The sequence below is a fragment of the Prionailurus bengalensis genome, chromosome B1, assembly GCF_016509475.1.
Source record: "Prionailurus bengalensis isolate Pbe53 chromosome B1, Fcat_Pben_1.1_paternal_pri, whole genome shotgun sequence".
Lineage (NCBI taxonomy): Eukaryota > Metazoa > Chordata > Mammalia > Carnivora > Felidae > Prionailurus > Prionailurus bengalensis.
Window position 1 is genome coordinate 164,649,016 of NC_057344.1, and position 18,262 is coordinate 164,667,277.

An 18,262-nucleotide genomic window follows, 5' to 3' on the forward strand; every position below is an offset into this window, starting at 1 on the left:
CTCCCTGAAGTGTCCCACAAGCAGCAGAGAACGAAGGGCTCTTCAGGGTCTGGCAGAAAAGATTTGTTCAACTCACTTTTAACTCATTTTTCCAAACTGATAGGGCCACAGGATATTTTTTTTCACCCCACATCTTATTAGTATCCCACAGACTCAGTGCAAAGAGGGTGGGTTCCACTTGACAAAACCTGGGTTTGAACTCTTCTCCAACATTTACTGGGATTAGGTTACTTAATGACCTAGGGCCTTAGCTTCTCCATCTGTAAATAGGCTTAATAACACCAAGTGCTTAGCACAACCTCTGGCTAATAGTAAATGTCAGATGAAGTATTGTTATTAGTATTCCAGAGGATTTTCTGGGAAAACAAAGGCCTCCTTTAGCTCTCTGTTGAATTATTGATATAAAGTATAAATATTAAATTACGCCATCACTCTTAAAACATCTGGAAAAAATTTATTTTTCCAATCAAAGAAAACCAGAAAGTTGTTTTTTTTTTTAATTTTTCCTCCCCTCCCCTCTTTTTATTTTCAGCCAGGCGATTTCAAATCAAACCAAGAAAAGTCAGAGGTCAGTGATATCACATCAAGGCAAGTGATTTGTAGCAAAAGGCTATAGTATGGATACAAATGGGTCTTAGATCAAAGGTAACCATTGTCTTAGTCCGTTTACGATGCAATAACAAAAATACCACATGGTGGGTACCTTAGACAACAAACACGTATTTCTTGCAGTTCTGGAGGCTGGCAAGTCCATGATTAAAGTGCCAGCAGATTTGGTCCCCAGTGAGGACCCACTTCATCCTTCATCGATAGCCATGTTCTTGCTGTGTCCTTACATGGCAGAAGGGGTGAGGGAACTCTCTGGGATCTCTTTTATAAGGGCACCAATCCTATTCATGACGGCTTCATCCAAATGACCTATCACCTCCCAAAGGCCCCACCTCCAAATACCATCATTTTGGGGATTAGGTTTCAACATATGATCTTGGGGGGGATACAAATATCCAGTCTGTAGCAACCATTTCTAAGATGAAGCTGCCTTTGGAAAGACAGAACCCTCACTGGCCAGTAAGACTCACACCAAATACAGCAGTAGAGTAGGTGAAACCTGGTTTCCATGCCTTCGACCACCCCATACAAAGGGAAAACCCCTCTCATTCCATAACCTGCCAATACCAGTCACAGACTCAGTGCCCTCGTCATCCCTTGTCTCTCCCTCTATCCACATGACTGTCAAGAAAGAATCAAACACCTCATTTGTGCTCTTGGGTTACTGCTCCCAGTCACTGGCATTCTAGCCTCCTTCAAGGACCTAAGTCTGAGGAAAGCTCTAAAATGTAAATGTCAAGAATGTGCCAAGAAAGTGCAAGTGAGTAGAGAGGCCTTCCTGAGAGGGTTCTGGAAATGACTTCTGTGGAAAACAGATTCTTCAATCTTGACAATGTATCTTGTCTGGTTCTCATTCATGCTTCCTTTCTAAGCATGAGTACAAAGTCCTTTATGCCCTACTTGCCACATGATGTAAGCTGCACATGTATTTTCTCAGAGCATTCTCCTCATATGTTACATTATGCTGGGGAAACCTCCCTTAATGAACTATCAGTGGGTACCAAGTCTAGGCTTCTAGGTGACAGTGCCATGGAAGACTGATGCAACCCACCATCACCACAATGGACTCAAGATGACCTCCCCAAAAGACTGATGCAACCCACCATCACCACAGTGGACTCAAGATGACCTCCCAAAGAAGACTGATGCAACCCACCATCACCACAGTGGACTCAAGATGACCTCCCAAAGAAGACTGATGCAACCCACTATCATCACAATGGACTTAAGATTATTTCCCAAAGAAAACTGATGCAACCCACCATCACCATCATGGACTTAAGATTATCTCCCAAGCAAAAGATCATTACCAGTCACTGCCCATCTTTGAGAGGGACCACAGACCCATCCCATAGGTACATGCTGCCAACGAGGGCTGAGCACATTCTCTTCACAACCAAACGTCTGGTTCACCATTGTATTCTCAGGGCCTAACACAGTGCCTGGAACATCATTTAACCAACATCAGCAAAGTCTTCTTAAATGAATGATGTTTCCATTCTTGCTTCAACTTGTGACTCACCCAGCTGAGCCAATCCTAAACTGTGTTATTCTGAGGACATAGCTCCAAAACTTGTTCCCTTGTCTAAGAAGATGGAACTCAGTAGAAGGGAAATGTAATGCTCCAGCCCCAGTATTCCAAGGGCAGATATCAATTGCTAAAGGTTCTGATTCATCAAATGACACTCAAGATCTTCTGATAACTGTCCAATTACTAAAGATCTCTTCTAAAATATATTTCACATCACATTTCAATACATTAGTTTGTTTGCGTCACTACAAGTTTGGCTTATACTCTACTGAAATAAAGCTATAACACACCTATGTGTCATATTCTTTTGTTTCCCACCCAATAGAAAATTAAGTTAGCTGCCCAATTTTGATATACTAATTGCCAGTGGTACTATGGAAAGTATAATATTCATGCTGGCACCCAGTGGGCAACGTTTCAAGCATAAAATGTCCCGTTACATTTCATTTTGAAGTAAGAAAATTAGTTCCTGCTTTATTTTCAAGGCCCCTGTTCACTCACTGTATTAAAACCAACACACTTCACTGCTTTGGTATTTCAATGGCAAACCCCGAATGTCACTTACCCATATGGTTCCTGGGCTCACATTTCAATGACCTAATGCAGTTTGTAATACTAGTTTTCTTAAAAGCTCCATAATGTTTTGCCCTTAATTATAGGTATGATATTATCCAAAGTCATACCACCAAGAAATCTCTTACTCAACTCAAACTTTATAGAACACTGTTGGCCGCAATCTAGCTCATGAAGGACGTGGGGTGCCTAGAAATGAATTAGACTGGTCTGCAAATTGCCCTGTTGCTTAGGAATATAGCAGGTGGAACACACGGCTGTGGTCATGGGAAGTGTTAGAATTAACTCATAAGTGTTAGAGTAACTCATAAGATGAGTTTGAGTTATTTCCCCTCCCCATACTCATTTTATTATTAATGATCCTGGGGATCATAGGTTTCGTAGATATTTGTTGAAAGCTTGAGTACTTTACCTGTGAATGACATAACTAAGTTACACCAAGTGATACCCTCTTATGCAGTTCACCACTTTTCTCCTACTTCCTTGCAATAACTTTCTTATATATGGGCATTTGCCCTCCCAATTAACGTATTTGAATTCTTCAATGGATACGCTGTGCTGATCCCATTTTCTTCTCTGTCTTCCATCAGTATCCGCTCTCTGTGACAAGAAAATCACCAAAGAGTGCAACTGCACACGACATTGAACTCCACAAGGGCCAGAACCCTGTCCGCCACTCTGTCCCTAGTAATAGGTACTGAATATTCATGAGTGTGAGTGACCGAACCAATAAACGAAAGAGCTGATGTAATAGCCATGGCAGAACAAAACAAGACAGGATAGAATGTTATTCTGAAAGAAAAGGCATTGGAAGAAGGCAGCATGGCGTATCGGGGCACAGCTTCCTTACCCGTAAGTTGAACACATGACTGAATTTGCTGCAGGGGCAAATCAAGTAAGTGCAAGCTCCATTAAAATGGCCAAGCACTACTCAGAGACAGAATCTTGAATATGATGACACGGGATTGTGAATCGTATTAACTAAAACTGGCAATTAAGCTACAACGTAAAATTGCAGCTTTCACAGGGTCAACCCCAGAGCAGGAGCGGAGTCCATTATCTACTAAATGAATCTGTGACCCTGGTTCCGACCTTACGGAATGGAGATGGGCAAAGGATATCGCTGAACATGGGGATCTGGAAAGAAAGCATTTACAGATACAGAAGCACTCTTTTCCTTGATTTTATTATTTAGATGCTAAACCAATAGTATAGACATGGACATTTACCAGTTACAAAGTAAGAGCTTTTCACATTTCAAAGTTACTAAGGTTAAGGTGAATGCCCAGATGAGATGAGTATAGGTCGGCCTCCTCTGGCTTTGTAGATCCTTCCCAAAAGTTATTCCTGACTCTTCACTACTACTCCCCGTGTGGTTACAGTTCACATCAGAGACTTGAGAGATGACAAGTGGCCAGACAGGGTACAGAGCAAATCAACTAAGCTACATGTGAACATTTTGCAAATCAGCGTATGCGTTCCCCCATTCAACACCTAAAAATGCATTCTCATTACTTAGTGAGATTTTAGAAATGATCTTTAACACACAACACAAAGTAATAGTTGCATGGTTTCAATGTAACCAACTTTTCCAGGAATGCACTTACTATGTGGATCAAGGTATAACTAAGTTTCTCGTCTAAAACTTTACCAAGAGTTGTCCACCATTTTAGAATATCATATCCAACACTGCTGTGGTGTGAGCACACACTGACCTAGAATTTGTAGCTCATGACTCTACACAGGTGTAGGCATCTGATGACTTATCTTCTAGAATGGCAATGCCAATGCCTGTTTACTGAAATACTTATCATTAAAAACTGCTTTCCCTTTGTTCTGCTTTGTATTAGTTAGGACACTACACTCATTGTTTAAAAGTCTGTATGCATTTGGATCATAACAACTTTGAATTTTATCTCAGAATGATCAGAATATTTGTCATAAAGGGGCACTGAATCTAGGAGGGTTGAGAACCATTGATCTCTTCAACCTCCTCACTCTACAATCAAACTGAGGCTCAGAGAGGTGAAGTAACTTGCTCAAGGTCACAAAGGCAAACTGATAACCAAGTCAGAACTGGAGCTACCTGGATACCAACTTCTCCTTGCCTCAATGTGATGACTACATAAAAATACACAGAGGGAGAAAAATTAACCTCACAGTTCTGAATGAGTGGGTGATCTTTGGACCCAAGAGACAGAGGTAGAGAAGGTCTCTCCCATCATCTCTAGCTACCAGCAAAAGGGACAAGATGCTTCAGAGAAGGTTTTTTTGCTTTGTTTTTGTTGGTTTTGGTTTTTGGTTTTTGTTTTGTTTTGTTTTGTTTTGTTTTCACCTAAAAAGCATTAGGTGCCGGTTTAGGCACTGGGTTTATGCAGAGACTGAGCTGTGGCCAATTCAGAGTTTCTCTCTAAAAGGCACACAGTAAAAGCAGTCATTTGTGAAGCCCGTGTTTAAGGCCACAGGCAAGTGGGGCAGCAGGGAGAAGCAGAAAGAACATCACTTATCTTGGGAAAGCTACATTCCAGTAGTACATTGAACTCGAATTTTTCAACAGTCCTTCACAGGGAGGAAAGCGAGGTATGTTCGCTCCATTCAAAGTCAATAAATGGTACCCCTAGTTTTAAGCCTTGAGTTTAGGCATGTTTAGTCAGATGCAGTTCTTAGGGGGTCTGAATTTGCCACCAACCAGGTGGAGTAGGTAGAACACACGTCCCAGCGAGCTTCTGTACTGAACATGTACGTTAAACTGTATAAAGCATTCCCGCGAGATAAACATGAGGTCATTGCCACTTATCTCAAAACTGGCTTCTGGCCCAATCATTGCTCCACATTTATGAAGCAAGAACATTCTCTCAGGTAAGTAGCTTTGATGCTGGCACCCAGCTAACCCAAACCGGGTATCCTCATAGCAGGAAGCAAGAATAGCAGGAGAAGCATAGAGAAGCAAGCCGGGGAACTCTATTCTCCGAAATCATCACCATCTACATGTAGCCTGGAGCCGCTGCTACCTACTCCAAGTTCCCCAGCCTGAGATGAGGGCTATCTTCCAAACAAAAGGTCATGAGAACACCCAGTAGTGTTTTCGATTCAAAGCTATACCAGCCACTATAATATTTACGATCTGTTTATAAGCTAAACTGACTCTGTCAGCTCAGGTCAGGCTCAGCGTTTGTCTAGTTGCTGCAAAAGAGCCTAGCATTTGAGGAGGCAATCCCTAAACCTCTGCGATGGCCTTTGCTTCAAATGAATATGATCCTAAACACCTATGCAATGGTTTTTATCAAATGAATGGAATTTGTGTCTATAAAATAATTATGCAATATATCGGAAAGTTACAAACACGCTAAGCCGAAACATTTAACTCTCTGTGTGGAGTGATACACAGAATTGCCTTTTCACATTATCTTAAGTGAGTTCTGAGGCAGACACAGGAGACAGAGGCACGGGGGAAGTTGGCTGTTGCAGACGTCCTGTGGCAAGGTAACATGTCTGGTGGTTTTAAAACCCTAGGGAGAAAAACAAACAGTTCGTGATTATGGACACTTTCTCAGAATATCTCTTGGAAGGATCTAAATGAAACTGGGGTGGTCAATCTGGGGTTACATCAATAAAACCTCTCGATTGGGAGTTCCTTCTGCGTCACCCATGGGACCTGCTCGGGCACCATCAACAAGAGGGCCCAGAAATGAAAAGGACGAAGTGGGGGGGTTCAAAGATGTTCCCTAGGAGGCAAAACATTCATTTTGCAGCACAACGCTGAGTACCAAAAAGAGCACTGAAAAGCACAAAACTTGTGCCGTCTAAACCATCCCACTTACTCGGCAATCCACATCTTATTGGAGAAGGACTCCGGCTTCGAGATACCTGGAAAATACAAAGAGTAATGTTAATTACACGGTAGACAGAGCTCAAAGAATGAATCTTTTTCACAATTTTCTTCCTAAAACCAGCTAGGTAGTTGTTCTGAGGTCCTTTAGAACGATGATGTCACCCCTAAGGTTGAGCAATGCGATTCCTCTTATATTTCCTGAAGTAACAGGCACTCGATTTGGCTTAAACTGTGTCACTGATTGAAATCTGGGCTCAGTTGCCTAGTCTGTTTGTTTGTTGTATTAATGGCTGTGGAAGACTGGGAGATTGGATGCTCAGTGGCCATGGAATGGCCATGCTGAATTCAGCGCTTTCCAGAAAATAATAGTTAGTGGCATTATAATTAATTAAAATTAAAATGACAGAATACTCTCTGACAGATCTTTATATGAATCGTGTCATGTGTCCAAAACCCTGCCCCATTAAGGAAGGTCCCTGGGGAGCCAGAAAAGAATCATTTTTCCAAAACTCACCTTTGCTTTCACTAAGCAAAAGCCAACACCTCTACCTACAAACCTGTTATGGCTCAGAGATAACAGACTACAAGCAACATTCTTGTTCTGAACTTTCACAAACTTTAGATAAATAAACACTAACAAAGATGACAGCTGTTCTGGATGCATCAAGACCTCGAATAAGCCAAAAACTAGACCACTCTAAACATTTGTATTATATTTTGCAGGTGTATCCAGTCATTGTAAGGAGAGGAGGGTGCAGAGACAGAAAGGGGGCAGCAGTTCCACCGTTAAGAATATATTTTAGGGGCTCCTGAGTGGCTCAGTCGGTTAAGCCTCTGACTTCAGCTCAGGTCATGATCTCACAGTTTGTGGGTTCAAACCCCGCGTTGGGCTCTGGGCTGACAGCTCAGAGCCTGGAGCCTGCTTCGGATTCTGTGTCTCCCTCTCTCTCTGGCCCTCCCCAGGTCATGCTCTGTCTGTCTCTCTCTCTCTCTCTCAAAAATAATAAAAGCATTTTTAAAAATTAAAAAAGAAAAGAATATCTTTTAGGGATGCCTGGCTGGCGTAGTCAGTAGAGCATGCAACCCTTGATCTCAGGGTCGTGAGTTCAAGCACCACATTGGGCATGGAGCCTATTTAAAAAAATAAAAGAAGAAGAATATATTTTATTCTCATCTAAAGTTTAATTACTTGCTTCTCCTTGGGCACAAAGCAGGAAAGAGAAAGAAGGTGTATGAAACATGTAAAAGGGCTTTATTAGAGGGACATTGCCCACCAATAAGTCTTCTAGTGAGAATCCAGAGGAAAACTCTGCCATGGCTATAAGCACTATAGGTGTCTAATATTGCCTTCTTGGATAAGCCATGCCCTCTTAGAATAAGGGGATTGTGATTCTTCCAGGATAAAACTCTCAAGATTTCCTTTTCATTTATCAGTCCACTAAATGCACTATCCTTTTGCTTTTACCTACTATAAATACTTATTCATGAATATGGATAAGTAAGTGATATTGAAATCTCCAAAAGCAGAAGATCTGTATCAGATACATGCCTTTTCCATTCTCAGGCCATTTCCCTTTTCTGGATATCTCTCCTCAATGTCCCAGCGCATTAAAATTCCAACCATTTTAACCAGTCAGATCCCCATGATCCCCTTCCTCACTATCAAGGACAGAAAGCCTTCCTACCTTCTCTCATGGCTCTAGTCCTTCGTGCCTCTTGCATGGCCTGTGGCATAAACCACACTCAGTCACTCTGTTCAAATCATATCGATCTTCCTATATGGAAACCCATTCAGGGAAGAGACCGTGTTTTCATCATTTTTGTGTCCCCCTCCAAATCTAGCATCCATCAGAAACAGAGGAGTATTTGATAAAGAGCATGCTGAAGTAACAGATGCTCACTAAACTCAGAAAAGTAGATCTTATTAATGGAGTGGGATGGCAGTTATTTTGGGTTTTGTTTTACGGAGGGAGTTGTGGAAGCTTATAGCTAGAGATGCATTGCTAGAGATTTCAGAGAAGTGGAGTTCTGCCAGAGCTGGTTCTCCTTCTCCACCACTCTCCCTAAAACAAGACTGAACAAATACTTAAAGAATTTCTATTTGAAGAAACAGCAAATTGTTAGCCTATCTGGTGTTCACATGACGTGGTCCAGCCCTATAGTCAAAAGGCATTGACTTAATATTATTTGTTGAATAAGTTAACAGTGATACATCACAACAATGTTTTTCGTTTTCAGAAATGTTTTTGCTGTTATTTTTTTTTAATTTTTTTTAATGTTTATTTATTTTTAAGAGAGAGAGACACAAAGTGTGAGCAGGAGAGGGTCAGAGAGAGAGGGAGACACAGAATCTGTAGTGGGCTCCAAGCTCTAAGCTATCAGTACAGAGCTCGATGCGGGGATTGAACTCACAGTGAGATCAGACCTGAGCCCAAGTCAGACGCTCAACCGACTGAGCCACCCAGGCACCCCTGCTGTTTTTTTTTTTTTTAACATTTATTTATTTTTGAGACAGAGAGAGACACAGCATGAAAGGCGGAGGGGCAGAGAGAGAGGGAGACACAGAATCGGAAGCAGGCTCCAGGCTCTGAGCCATCAGCCCAGAGCCTGATGCGGGGCTCGAACTCGCGGACCGCGAGATCGTGACCTCAGCCGAAGTCGGACGCTTAACCGACTGAGCCACCCAGGCGCCCCTGTTTTCTTAAAAAGAGGTACTAGTAATCCCCCCAAGAACTAATACTCAAGGAGACTAATGTTATTCTTCCTACTTTGAAGTTTGGTGGAAAATTAATACCTGCAGTGCCCTTCATACAGTTTTGAAATCTAGACCATTTGAGCAATTTCTCCAAACTCATGCAATCTGTTTAAGAGAAATCAAGGACCTGTGCCCAGATCACTCCCATCTTCTGTTCAGAAGACTTTATCTATTAGCTCACTTTCATTCCAAAGCAAAAAAAAAACTATGAAATAAGTGAAGACTCTTATTCTTTGAAGTAATTAAGAAAAAAACTGCCTCTACTTCCTTCTTTCTAGAACGATAAACGCCTTAGCCCAAGGTAGCATAAAAATTAGTTTGGGATTATCGCAACGAGTTCTCTTTCTACCTATAGGCATACAATCACCTCTGGCATCGGTGACTTTTGAGGAAAAAAAAGTGTCAACCATTAAGATGCTTTGTGTAAAAATGGTTAGATACGCACCGTGCTTAAACCAATATGGCTACGGGGGCAGATGGGACTTAAACTCCTGCTTCGACATCGACTTACAGGTCGCACTGAATTCCACTAAAAAAAGAAATAGTCAATAGTTTGTGAAAACTTACATGGCCTAAAACGAATGTCTACCCCACAGAATGAGAGGTTCTGCTGTTATGATTACACTTGCCCATTACTGGGCAGCAATCAGCATGGGATACACTCTTCATTTCTTACAGCTACCCAATATTTGACAATAACTTGAGAGTATTTCTCAGATAAATTCCATTACAATGAACTTCGCAATATTCAAATTCTTGGTGCTAGAATTTTGTTTTGATGAGTAAATTGTTAGACCTGCATTCAAGCTTGCAAGTGTTGGGAGAATGTAAACCCCACGTGGGCAAGGATTTGGGCCTCTTTTGTTCACTGCTGAATCCCCAGCACCTGAACACCGTGCTTGGGTCATAAATAACTATTGAAAAAATGAATATTGTTGAATGAGATGAATTCACGAATGAGGGAGGAAGGTATGGAAGGAATGAACCACCACTGCTGCCCATCTATTAACTAAATCCTTTTCCTTTATTCCAAGCCCTTCCTTTTAGGATCTTCATATTTTGTTTTAGGAGTTTAAGCTGGGAAGGGAAGGAAGTTGAAATGCCTGTTTGATGTAGAATACACGAATAGCGGCTATTTCCTCTCCCTCCTTTTCTAAGGAGGAATCTCCAGTTGGAATCACTGGGGAGAATCTCCAGTTGGAATTTATTAGCAAACGGTGATTGTTGTAGGAGCAAGGAGCACATTCTGTGAGGTCGTTCGTCACAGACCTGTGTGGTTGTTGTCAGATCAACACCCCCCCCCCCATTTCATAGCACAAAATATTTTGTTGAGATACCATTCACTATAGTAGAATGTTTAAGCTGCAAACACCTTTCTCTTAAAATATTCCACTCTTGTTCGCCAATGTATGTGTGAAAAGCTGCTATGAAGCCCTTCCCTATTCTCTTGTTCAAAGAGAACAGGAACTGAGACCACCCTGACGGTGGCTTTGCACTGGACTGAGGAGCTTCTCTTCACAATCCACTTAACTCTCTCTAGGAAGGGCAGGGTTAAAACTCCACATGGGAACTATACAGAATACCCAAGCCCCTGTGGCCACCCAACACTCACCACAACACACACTCACACACTTGCACACCTACTACTCCATTTTGAAGGCTGCCCAATTCTTTACCATGTTAAAGACATCTTACAACCAATGTATATAGGAAGCAACCCTCCAAAACCGATTGCCTGCTCTCTCCCCATCTCCTCTGCCTTCTTGTTTCCATCCCTCCCCCTTCCCTACACATCATACCAAGGAGAGAAAACAGAGTACATTCGTCATTTCCCAAAATGGATCTCTGTCAGTGAAACTTTGGCCAACTGTTTCCTGAAAGTTCATTGATCACTTCCAAATGCTTAGAATGAGAGAGGGCCTCCAATAAGATGAGCTCAAAGAGCTTTGCCCCTATAACAGCATAATATTTCTAAGGAGGCGGCAAATATGATGAGTTCCATCTTATAAAGAAAGCAACAAAGAAATTGCTGCCAGAAAATTATGAGGAATCACGGAAGAAACAAAGAAAAGTATCTCTTCTTTCCTAGCCAGTCCCTTTCCTCTCCTTTGTATGAAACCTTATCAAGCAACTCTTTATGAACTTCTTCTATAGAATCTCTGGGTTTATAAATGTTCTCGAACTTGTGAATCAAACACTTGGGATGAATTGTCACTATGCAAGGCCACCGTACAAAGGCCCCTCTCTTGGTGACAGCTTCTCCCTTCATAATGACACAGTCATTCTCCATGAGAGCAGGCCACACGTGATAGAAGACCAAGGGAGCAGTGAAATCGGAGTCATAGCTGCGACGGTACCTGTTTTAAACACACAAAAGAACAAGAAAGAGAAGTTAAGCAATGATGTAGCATCACTGGAGAAATGAACATTGGTGTAAATTTTTGTTTGTTATCACGCTCAGTCGAGGTAAATATGGATACCGATTCTGTTATTGAAGAGATGGTTGCGGGCTTTCAGAATAGGAACCGGTGATAACAAGCACCCAACCATGGACTCACATAGAACAAGTCATGTCCGACTGAACTTATTCCTTCCCTTCTCAGGATTGTAAGAGCTACAGTACAGGAAAACGCTAGAGATGGAGACCATCTGAGATCCGGTAGGCATCCTACAACATTTCTCATGGTGTCTTCGTGGGCAACATAAGAGAAATATAGGTGGATGATTGACTTAAGGAGGTGAATTACAAAGTGGTCCATATCCAAAGTAAGATAATTAATGAGTCAATGAGAACTTGAATGAAGGTGCTCTCTCTCAATCCCTTGATAAATAACATGTTCCATCAATGATTGCACGAAGTATAGAAAAATCACTCAAAGGTTAAGGACGGGTAGGAAAGAAGAAACAAATGACAGTATAAAAAATTAGCTCAACAGGCAGGAACAATAAGCTGAATTCAATAAGATACCATGTAATGTGGATACGTATGAGGTCCTGAATTGAGCCTAAGAAGTGGATCATTGCACAGATAGGAGAAACGAAAGACTTAACCACAGTACAAGTAAAAATAACATGTTTCTGGGGGGGCGCCTGGGTGGCTCAGTCAGTTAAGCGTCTGGCTCTTGGTTTCAGCTCAGCTCACGATCTCGCAGTTTCATGAGTTCGAGCCCCACCTCTGCTCAGCTCAATGTTGTAGGATCTCCATCTCTAGAATTTTCCTGTACTGTAACTCTTACAATCCTGAGAAGGGAAGGAATAAGTTCAGTCGGACATGACTTGTTCTATGTGAGTCCATGGTCGGGTGCTTGTTATCACCGGTTCCTATTCTGAAAGCCCGCAACCATCTCTTCAATAACAGAGTCGGTATCCATAATTTACCCTGACTAAGCGTAATAAAAAATAAAAATGTACACCAATGTTCTGCGCTGGCACTATGAAGTCTCTTGGGATTTCTCTCTCTCCCTCTCTCTGCCCTTCCCCCACTCGTACTGTCTCTGTCTCTCTCAAAATAAATAAACTTAAAAAAAAAAAACAGAAAAGAAAAAAAAAATGAGTACAAATTAGCGGAATTAATAGAGAATAAGGGTACTGGTCCCTCCAGGCTGCTGAGCTCAAAACAGGGGACTACTTTCAGTGTGGACACTCGACAAGGAATATTCAGAAGAGCATGGAGCATAGGCCAAAGACACCCATCTATTTGTCAAGAAGTCTCAAACCCCCTTTATATGGAAAAGCCCAAAGCCATGAGGCCAGAAGAAGGAAGACTTGAGCAATTGCTTTCGAATATGTGAAAGGTTGCCAGGGTTTAAAAAAGAAAAAAAAAAAAAAAAGATTACACTTGTTCTCTGAAGTACGTGAAGTAGAACCAAATCCTCAGGCATTGTTAGGAACTCCAGTTCTAGCTTCAGAGCTTTCCAGAGGTATCAGCGTGCCCCAAGGGGCAACATGTTCCCTCTGATGAAAAGCATAGAAGCCGGAGGCCCGCAAGGTCTGTGAAGTGTGCAGGTTACACAAAGTAAAGTGGATGAATATTTCTGCGTGGTTCAACGCATTCTCCAAAGGAGAAAAGAAGAAAGAAAGAGGGATGACGATACTATGTTCCCTAAGGAAATCAAAAAGGTCAACTACAGTGTGACGTCCTAATTCCAGCTCTTCCAAGAGTGGACACGAGTTGGGAGCAATGATCTGAAAGAAACTAGAAACAGGGCGATGGCAGGAAAATATGGCAAGCGAGAAGGTGATTGGAAACGCCATCACTGTGATTGGGAGAGGCAAAGGAAAGGTATGCAGTCTCTGTCGTTAACAAGCTTGTAGGGATATTGGGCCACCACCACCCTATGACTCTACGGGCTGAACAAAGACCCAAGAGCTAACATTTCCTGTGTGCTGACTACAGACGAAGCAGTGTCCTAAGTACTTTATCTGAATGAGCTCAACTAACCTTCTCCAGCCCTAGGAAACAGGTATTATTACTTCTCCCATTTGACAGAGAGGGCACTAAGGAACAGAAAAATTAAGTACCATGCCCCGGATTATATAGCTAATTGGTGGTAGAACTGGGATTTGAACCCAGGCAGCTTGATGTCAGAGCCTCAGACCTCAAGCCTCAGAGTGTTCTTAACCAGGAGCTTGGCCTCCTCCCAATAGTCCCCAGCCATATCACTGGATCCCAGAAAATTTCAGTAAAACGTTTTAAGTTCATTTAATTTCTTCTGATTTATAAAAAATACTTATCATGTGGAAGTTGATAGAAATCTAATGGTCCCGGGGCGCCTGGGTGGCTCTGTCGGTTAAGCATCCGACTTCGGCTCAGGTCATGATCTCACAGTTCATGAGTTCAAGCCCCACGTCAGGCTCTCTGCTGACAGCTCAGAGCCCGGAGCCTGCTTTGGATTCTGTGTCTTCCTCTCTCTCTGCTTCTCCCCTACTCACACTTTGTCTCTCTCTCAAAAATAAATGAACATTAAAAAAAAAAAGAAATCTAATGGTCCCAGAAAGTCTACAGTAGTCATTCTCAAATGCTAGTGTGCATAAGGAACACATATAGGTGTTTGTTAAATGTCAGATTCCTGAGCCCCATCCCAGACGTACTGCATAAAATACCATGAAGTATAATCCAGGAATCTGCCTTTTTAACAAGATCTGAGTAATTCTGACACGAGTGACCCATAGGCCATACTTTGAGAAACGTGGCCTAAATAATTCAGTAGAAACAAATAAAAAGTAATACACACTTGTATTTATAGAGCACCCTTTTTAAAAGTGTTCCAGACAGGCTTCGGGTACTCATTAGTTCTGCCCAAGACCAATACCTTCAATGGAAATCATAATATCACCTCTGAATCATGTTTGACTGAGAAAGAAAATAAACCCCAGGAGAAGGCTCTGCCCTGTAGTACGGAGAAGTATACGGCAGGACCTGGAAGTCAGGTCACATCTATTGAGTTCCCCACCCAGAGTTCTTTGCCCTAAATTGTTTCCAGGAAATACAGATTGATTTTTTTTTTTAAATCCCTTAGCTTCTGTTTCTTATGTCTCTTACTTGCAATCATTAAAAATTTCTCCATCAGCCCCAAATGCAATATCTAGGGGTGGGTCTAAAGTCTGCATTGCAAAAGCAATGCAACATATCTCCTGGATGAAGTCACTGAGGAGGCAAAAGTCAACTTCAGGAGGAAATGAAATCTTGGGATTGACATTCATGGCTCGGATCACGTCCTGAAAAACAAAGAGATGGCATTGCCTTGTTACCAACCTGTGACAAGAAGCTCCATCATCCGAAAGAGGTTATGACTGGTGGGGGGTGGGAAAGAGCTCGTAAACTACAAAAGCTGTACATGTGTTAAAGGAGAAAGGCTCACTGCTAGAGACGGAGGAAAGATGATGCAGAGGACCTACAAAAGGGCCAAGAGAATCCCCTCCCTCCCAAAAAAAAAAAAAAAGAAAAGAAAACACCCTTTGAGGCTTTTATTTATTATTTCCTCATGTTTCTATTCTGGGTAGGTAGAAGATGTGCCAACTTGCTCATAATCTATAATAACAGCAATAACAATAGCTTGCCCTTATTGAGTGTTTACCCTGTGTCAAGTCTTGTGCTAAGCAAATTACTTGCTTTTTTTCATTTAATCCTCTCAAGGACTCTATGAGGGTGATGACCATTGTTGCTATAGAGACTGGAAAACTGAAGCACAAAGAGGTTTTTAAGTAAACGTGCAAGGTCACACAGCCAGCAAGTGGCAGAACGAGGAGTGCAAATCTACACCTGTCTTCCCCAAGGCCATGGCTCTTAAGCACCATGGTATTCTATTCCCAATCTTAAGGGCTCGTCTAAAGAAGAGAACTATAAAGGTCAGACTATTTTTCCCCCGTAAAATGTCTAAGAAACCGCCAAGCATGCCGGGTTCTACAAAGTAAATCGGACGCTGTTCTGTCACATAAAAGCAGTACTAAGCCCTGGAGGGATTGCTGAGTTATTAGTATTCCATGCAAAGAGCAGCAACAGAAAACCAGTCCCACTAAGAGACCCACCACTTACGTTAACACTGCTTTGGGAATCATAGAGATCCAGATGACAAATGATATAATCCGAGACGGCATCCTCAAAGTTACTGCACCCTGCGTAAGATGGTGTCAGCGATTTCCTCACACGGATCTTGAAGTGTCTGAATGCCATTTTAGCGACGTGGAACGCCTCCTGCACGTGAAAAATGCAGCAGATTTATTAGATAGAAGAAGGGAAGTACGGAGGCCCAAGGTAAGGAATAAAGAATACCCACCAAAGATTCAACAGCAAATGGGTCCTCCGATAACTAAACGCAGTTGATCAAAACTGATTTTAATCTGGGAGAAAACACAGACCTCAGTTTTGAAAAGTACACAAATACATATATGACTATGCACCTTCACTAATTCCCAGACAGGTGATCACTGTTCCGGGAATCCTGAGTGCAGGAGGCAGGACAGTGCAGAGGTTTAAGGAAAGAGATGGCCTGCAGTTGCATAAACACTTAAAAAGTGCCGATGGAGTCTATGATCCCACAGCAATATCATATTAACTGGTCAAGAAATGAAATTACCAATCTAGTGTTTACATCATACACAGACACATATCAAGTGTCTGTGGCATGTTTCCTGGCATACGTTAATTCAACAAATATTTATTAAATGCATGTTATGTAGTAGGCACTGGGAAAATTCAGTTATTCGTGAAACATCCTAGAACCCTAACTTCTTAATGAAATAAGCCAGGGCTGGCAAACGTTTTTCTGTAAAGAGCCAGAGAGTAAATATTTCAGACTCTCCCTAAAATACATACAATGTCTTGTCCCTTTTTTTTTGGTTTTTTTTTTTTTTTTTGGCAACTGTTAAAAAATGTAAAACCATTCTTGTATTCTTAGCTGTCTAGTGGGATTTTTCTTAGAAATAGGGGCCTGGACAAGATCTGGGCCACAGGTCATAGTTTGCTGACCTCTGAAATAAATTAATGCAGAATAAAGTTCAGTGGACCCTGATAATGCTGCTGTCCCACCAGCGTGTTGTTTTGTTTTTAAATATTGACTGTTCTCATTTGTCAGAATGGACTCCTACTGGACTCATTTCTCCTAACGGACTCTTAGAACGAATACGTTTGCTTTGGGAATTAAGGATTATATACGAGCACTCTTAATCCACCGTACTCAAGTAGCTGATACTCCAGTAGGTTCAGTAACTACTCTCAGTTAAGTAAACAGAAGAGTTAGCACAAGCACAGTCTTCTGATTTTTCTGAGAACAAAAGATCAACCACGTGATAGCCATCAACGGTAACATCTCGCCACTGGTGCACGTAGGCACACATTGGAAATTTCAGTGCAAATCAGCACAGCATATACTCATTTGAGATAATCCTGTACTTATGGATATTTCTTCAACAAATATCTGGTCGATAGAAATATCAGTATATCTAAATAGTTCGTGATTGTGAAAAACTATGCATCCCCAATATCTGCCAAGGAAGAAAGGAAGGCAGGAAGCCAGCCAGCCAGCAAATGGACATGCCGCCCTCCTCCCGCGACCCCAGGATCAACCAGCCCTCCTAGGCCGTCCTGTTCACAGCTGTCTCCCTGCTGCGCCCCAGGGCCTCTGCGCGCAGCCGCCGCAGCGTCACCTACCACGGTGGCGACGTAGATGATCCGCTGCACCGTCTCAGCTTTGTCGATGCAGCGTCGAAGCAAGCACTGTGCATCCAGGCGGGCCTGGGAATAGGCGTCGCTGAACCGGGACAGGAGGGCAGCCTTGCGCGCCACGCTGGACGCTTTGGCACGATTCGGCGACGGGCTCCTGACCTTGGCCACTGCGGTGGAGGGGCTGGCGGGGCGGCTGCGGCTGCGGCTGCGGCTGCGCGGGGCAGGGCTGGGAGTGCGGCTCCGGACCGACCTGTGCACAAGCAAGAAGCAGCCAGAGAAGCAGTCTGATGCACGCCTCCCTCAGTCCTGCCGCGGGCGCTGCAAGATACCGGGAGGCCCGCGCCCTGCTGCGGGGCCCGGGAGAGCCGCTGTCTCGGCGACCTCTCCGCAAGGCGTCAAATACGCGCTCAAACGCTCTGTATCTGCGTGGTGAGCTCGCACCTCATGTTATCCTTTAAGCAGCCCCGGGAGGTCAACATCGATTGTGGGCCATTTTGCAGCCGAGGAACTCGAGGCTCCGAAAAGTTAATAGGGTCCCAAAGTAAAGTAACACCGCTAGCGAGAGCCGGAGTTAAAGAGATCAGCTTGTCAGTGTTTCTTACCCCAACCTTGGGGCACTAGCATATCCGCAGAGGTCTTATGGTATAAAACGGGATGAACACTGAACAGAGAGAAAGATCTGAATTCTCTTTCGATAGCAGTGGGACCGTTTGCACTCATCTCGTCTCTCCAAAGCCTAAAGTTTTCACCTACAGCATGTTCGCCCTATTTCTGGCCGGGAGTGGGGGGCTGAAAGAG

The 18,262-nt window shown here is 42.8% G+C and overlaps 1 protein-coding gene across 6 annotated transcripts in view; it reads right to left on the minus strand.

Annotated features, from left to right (window-relative positions):
* Positions 1 to 6,059: 6,059 nt before the first annotated feature.
* SPATA18 (spermatogenesis associated 18) overlaps positions 6,060 to 18,262 on the minus strand; it is a 35,885-nt gene continuing 23,682 nt past the window's right edge. For 4 of the 6 annotated variants that reach the window (XM_043572676.1, XM_043572677.1, XM_043572678.1 and 1 more), the window contains 7 exons: positions 17,450 to 17,714; positions 15,836 to 15,994; positions 14,843 to 15,018; positions 11,534 to 11,657; positions 9,746 to 9,829; positions 6,535 to 6,580; positions 6,060 to 6,222 (listed from right to left, as the gene is read on the minus strand). In XM_043572676.1, the coding sequence (XP_043428611.1) occupies positions 6,215 to 6,222; positions 6,535 to 6,580; positions 9,746 to 9,829; positions 11,534 to 11,657; positions 14,843 to 15,018; positions 15,836 to 15,994; positions 17,450 to 17,714 (862 nt within the window). In that variant the 3' untranslated portion in view covers positions 6,060 to 6,214. Of the gene's footprint in view, positions 6,223 to 6,530; positions 6,581 to 9,745; positions 9,830 to 11,483; positions 11,658 to 14,842; positions 15,019 to 15,835; positions 15,995 to 17,449; positions 17,715 to 18,262 lie in introns of those variants that run through there. The other 2 variants (XR_006296188.1, XR_006296187.1) reach the window with 2 other exon arrangements.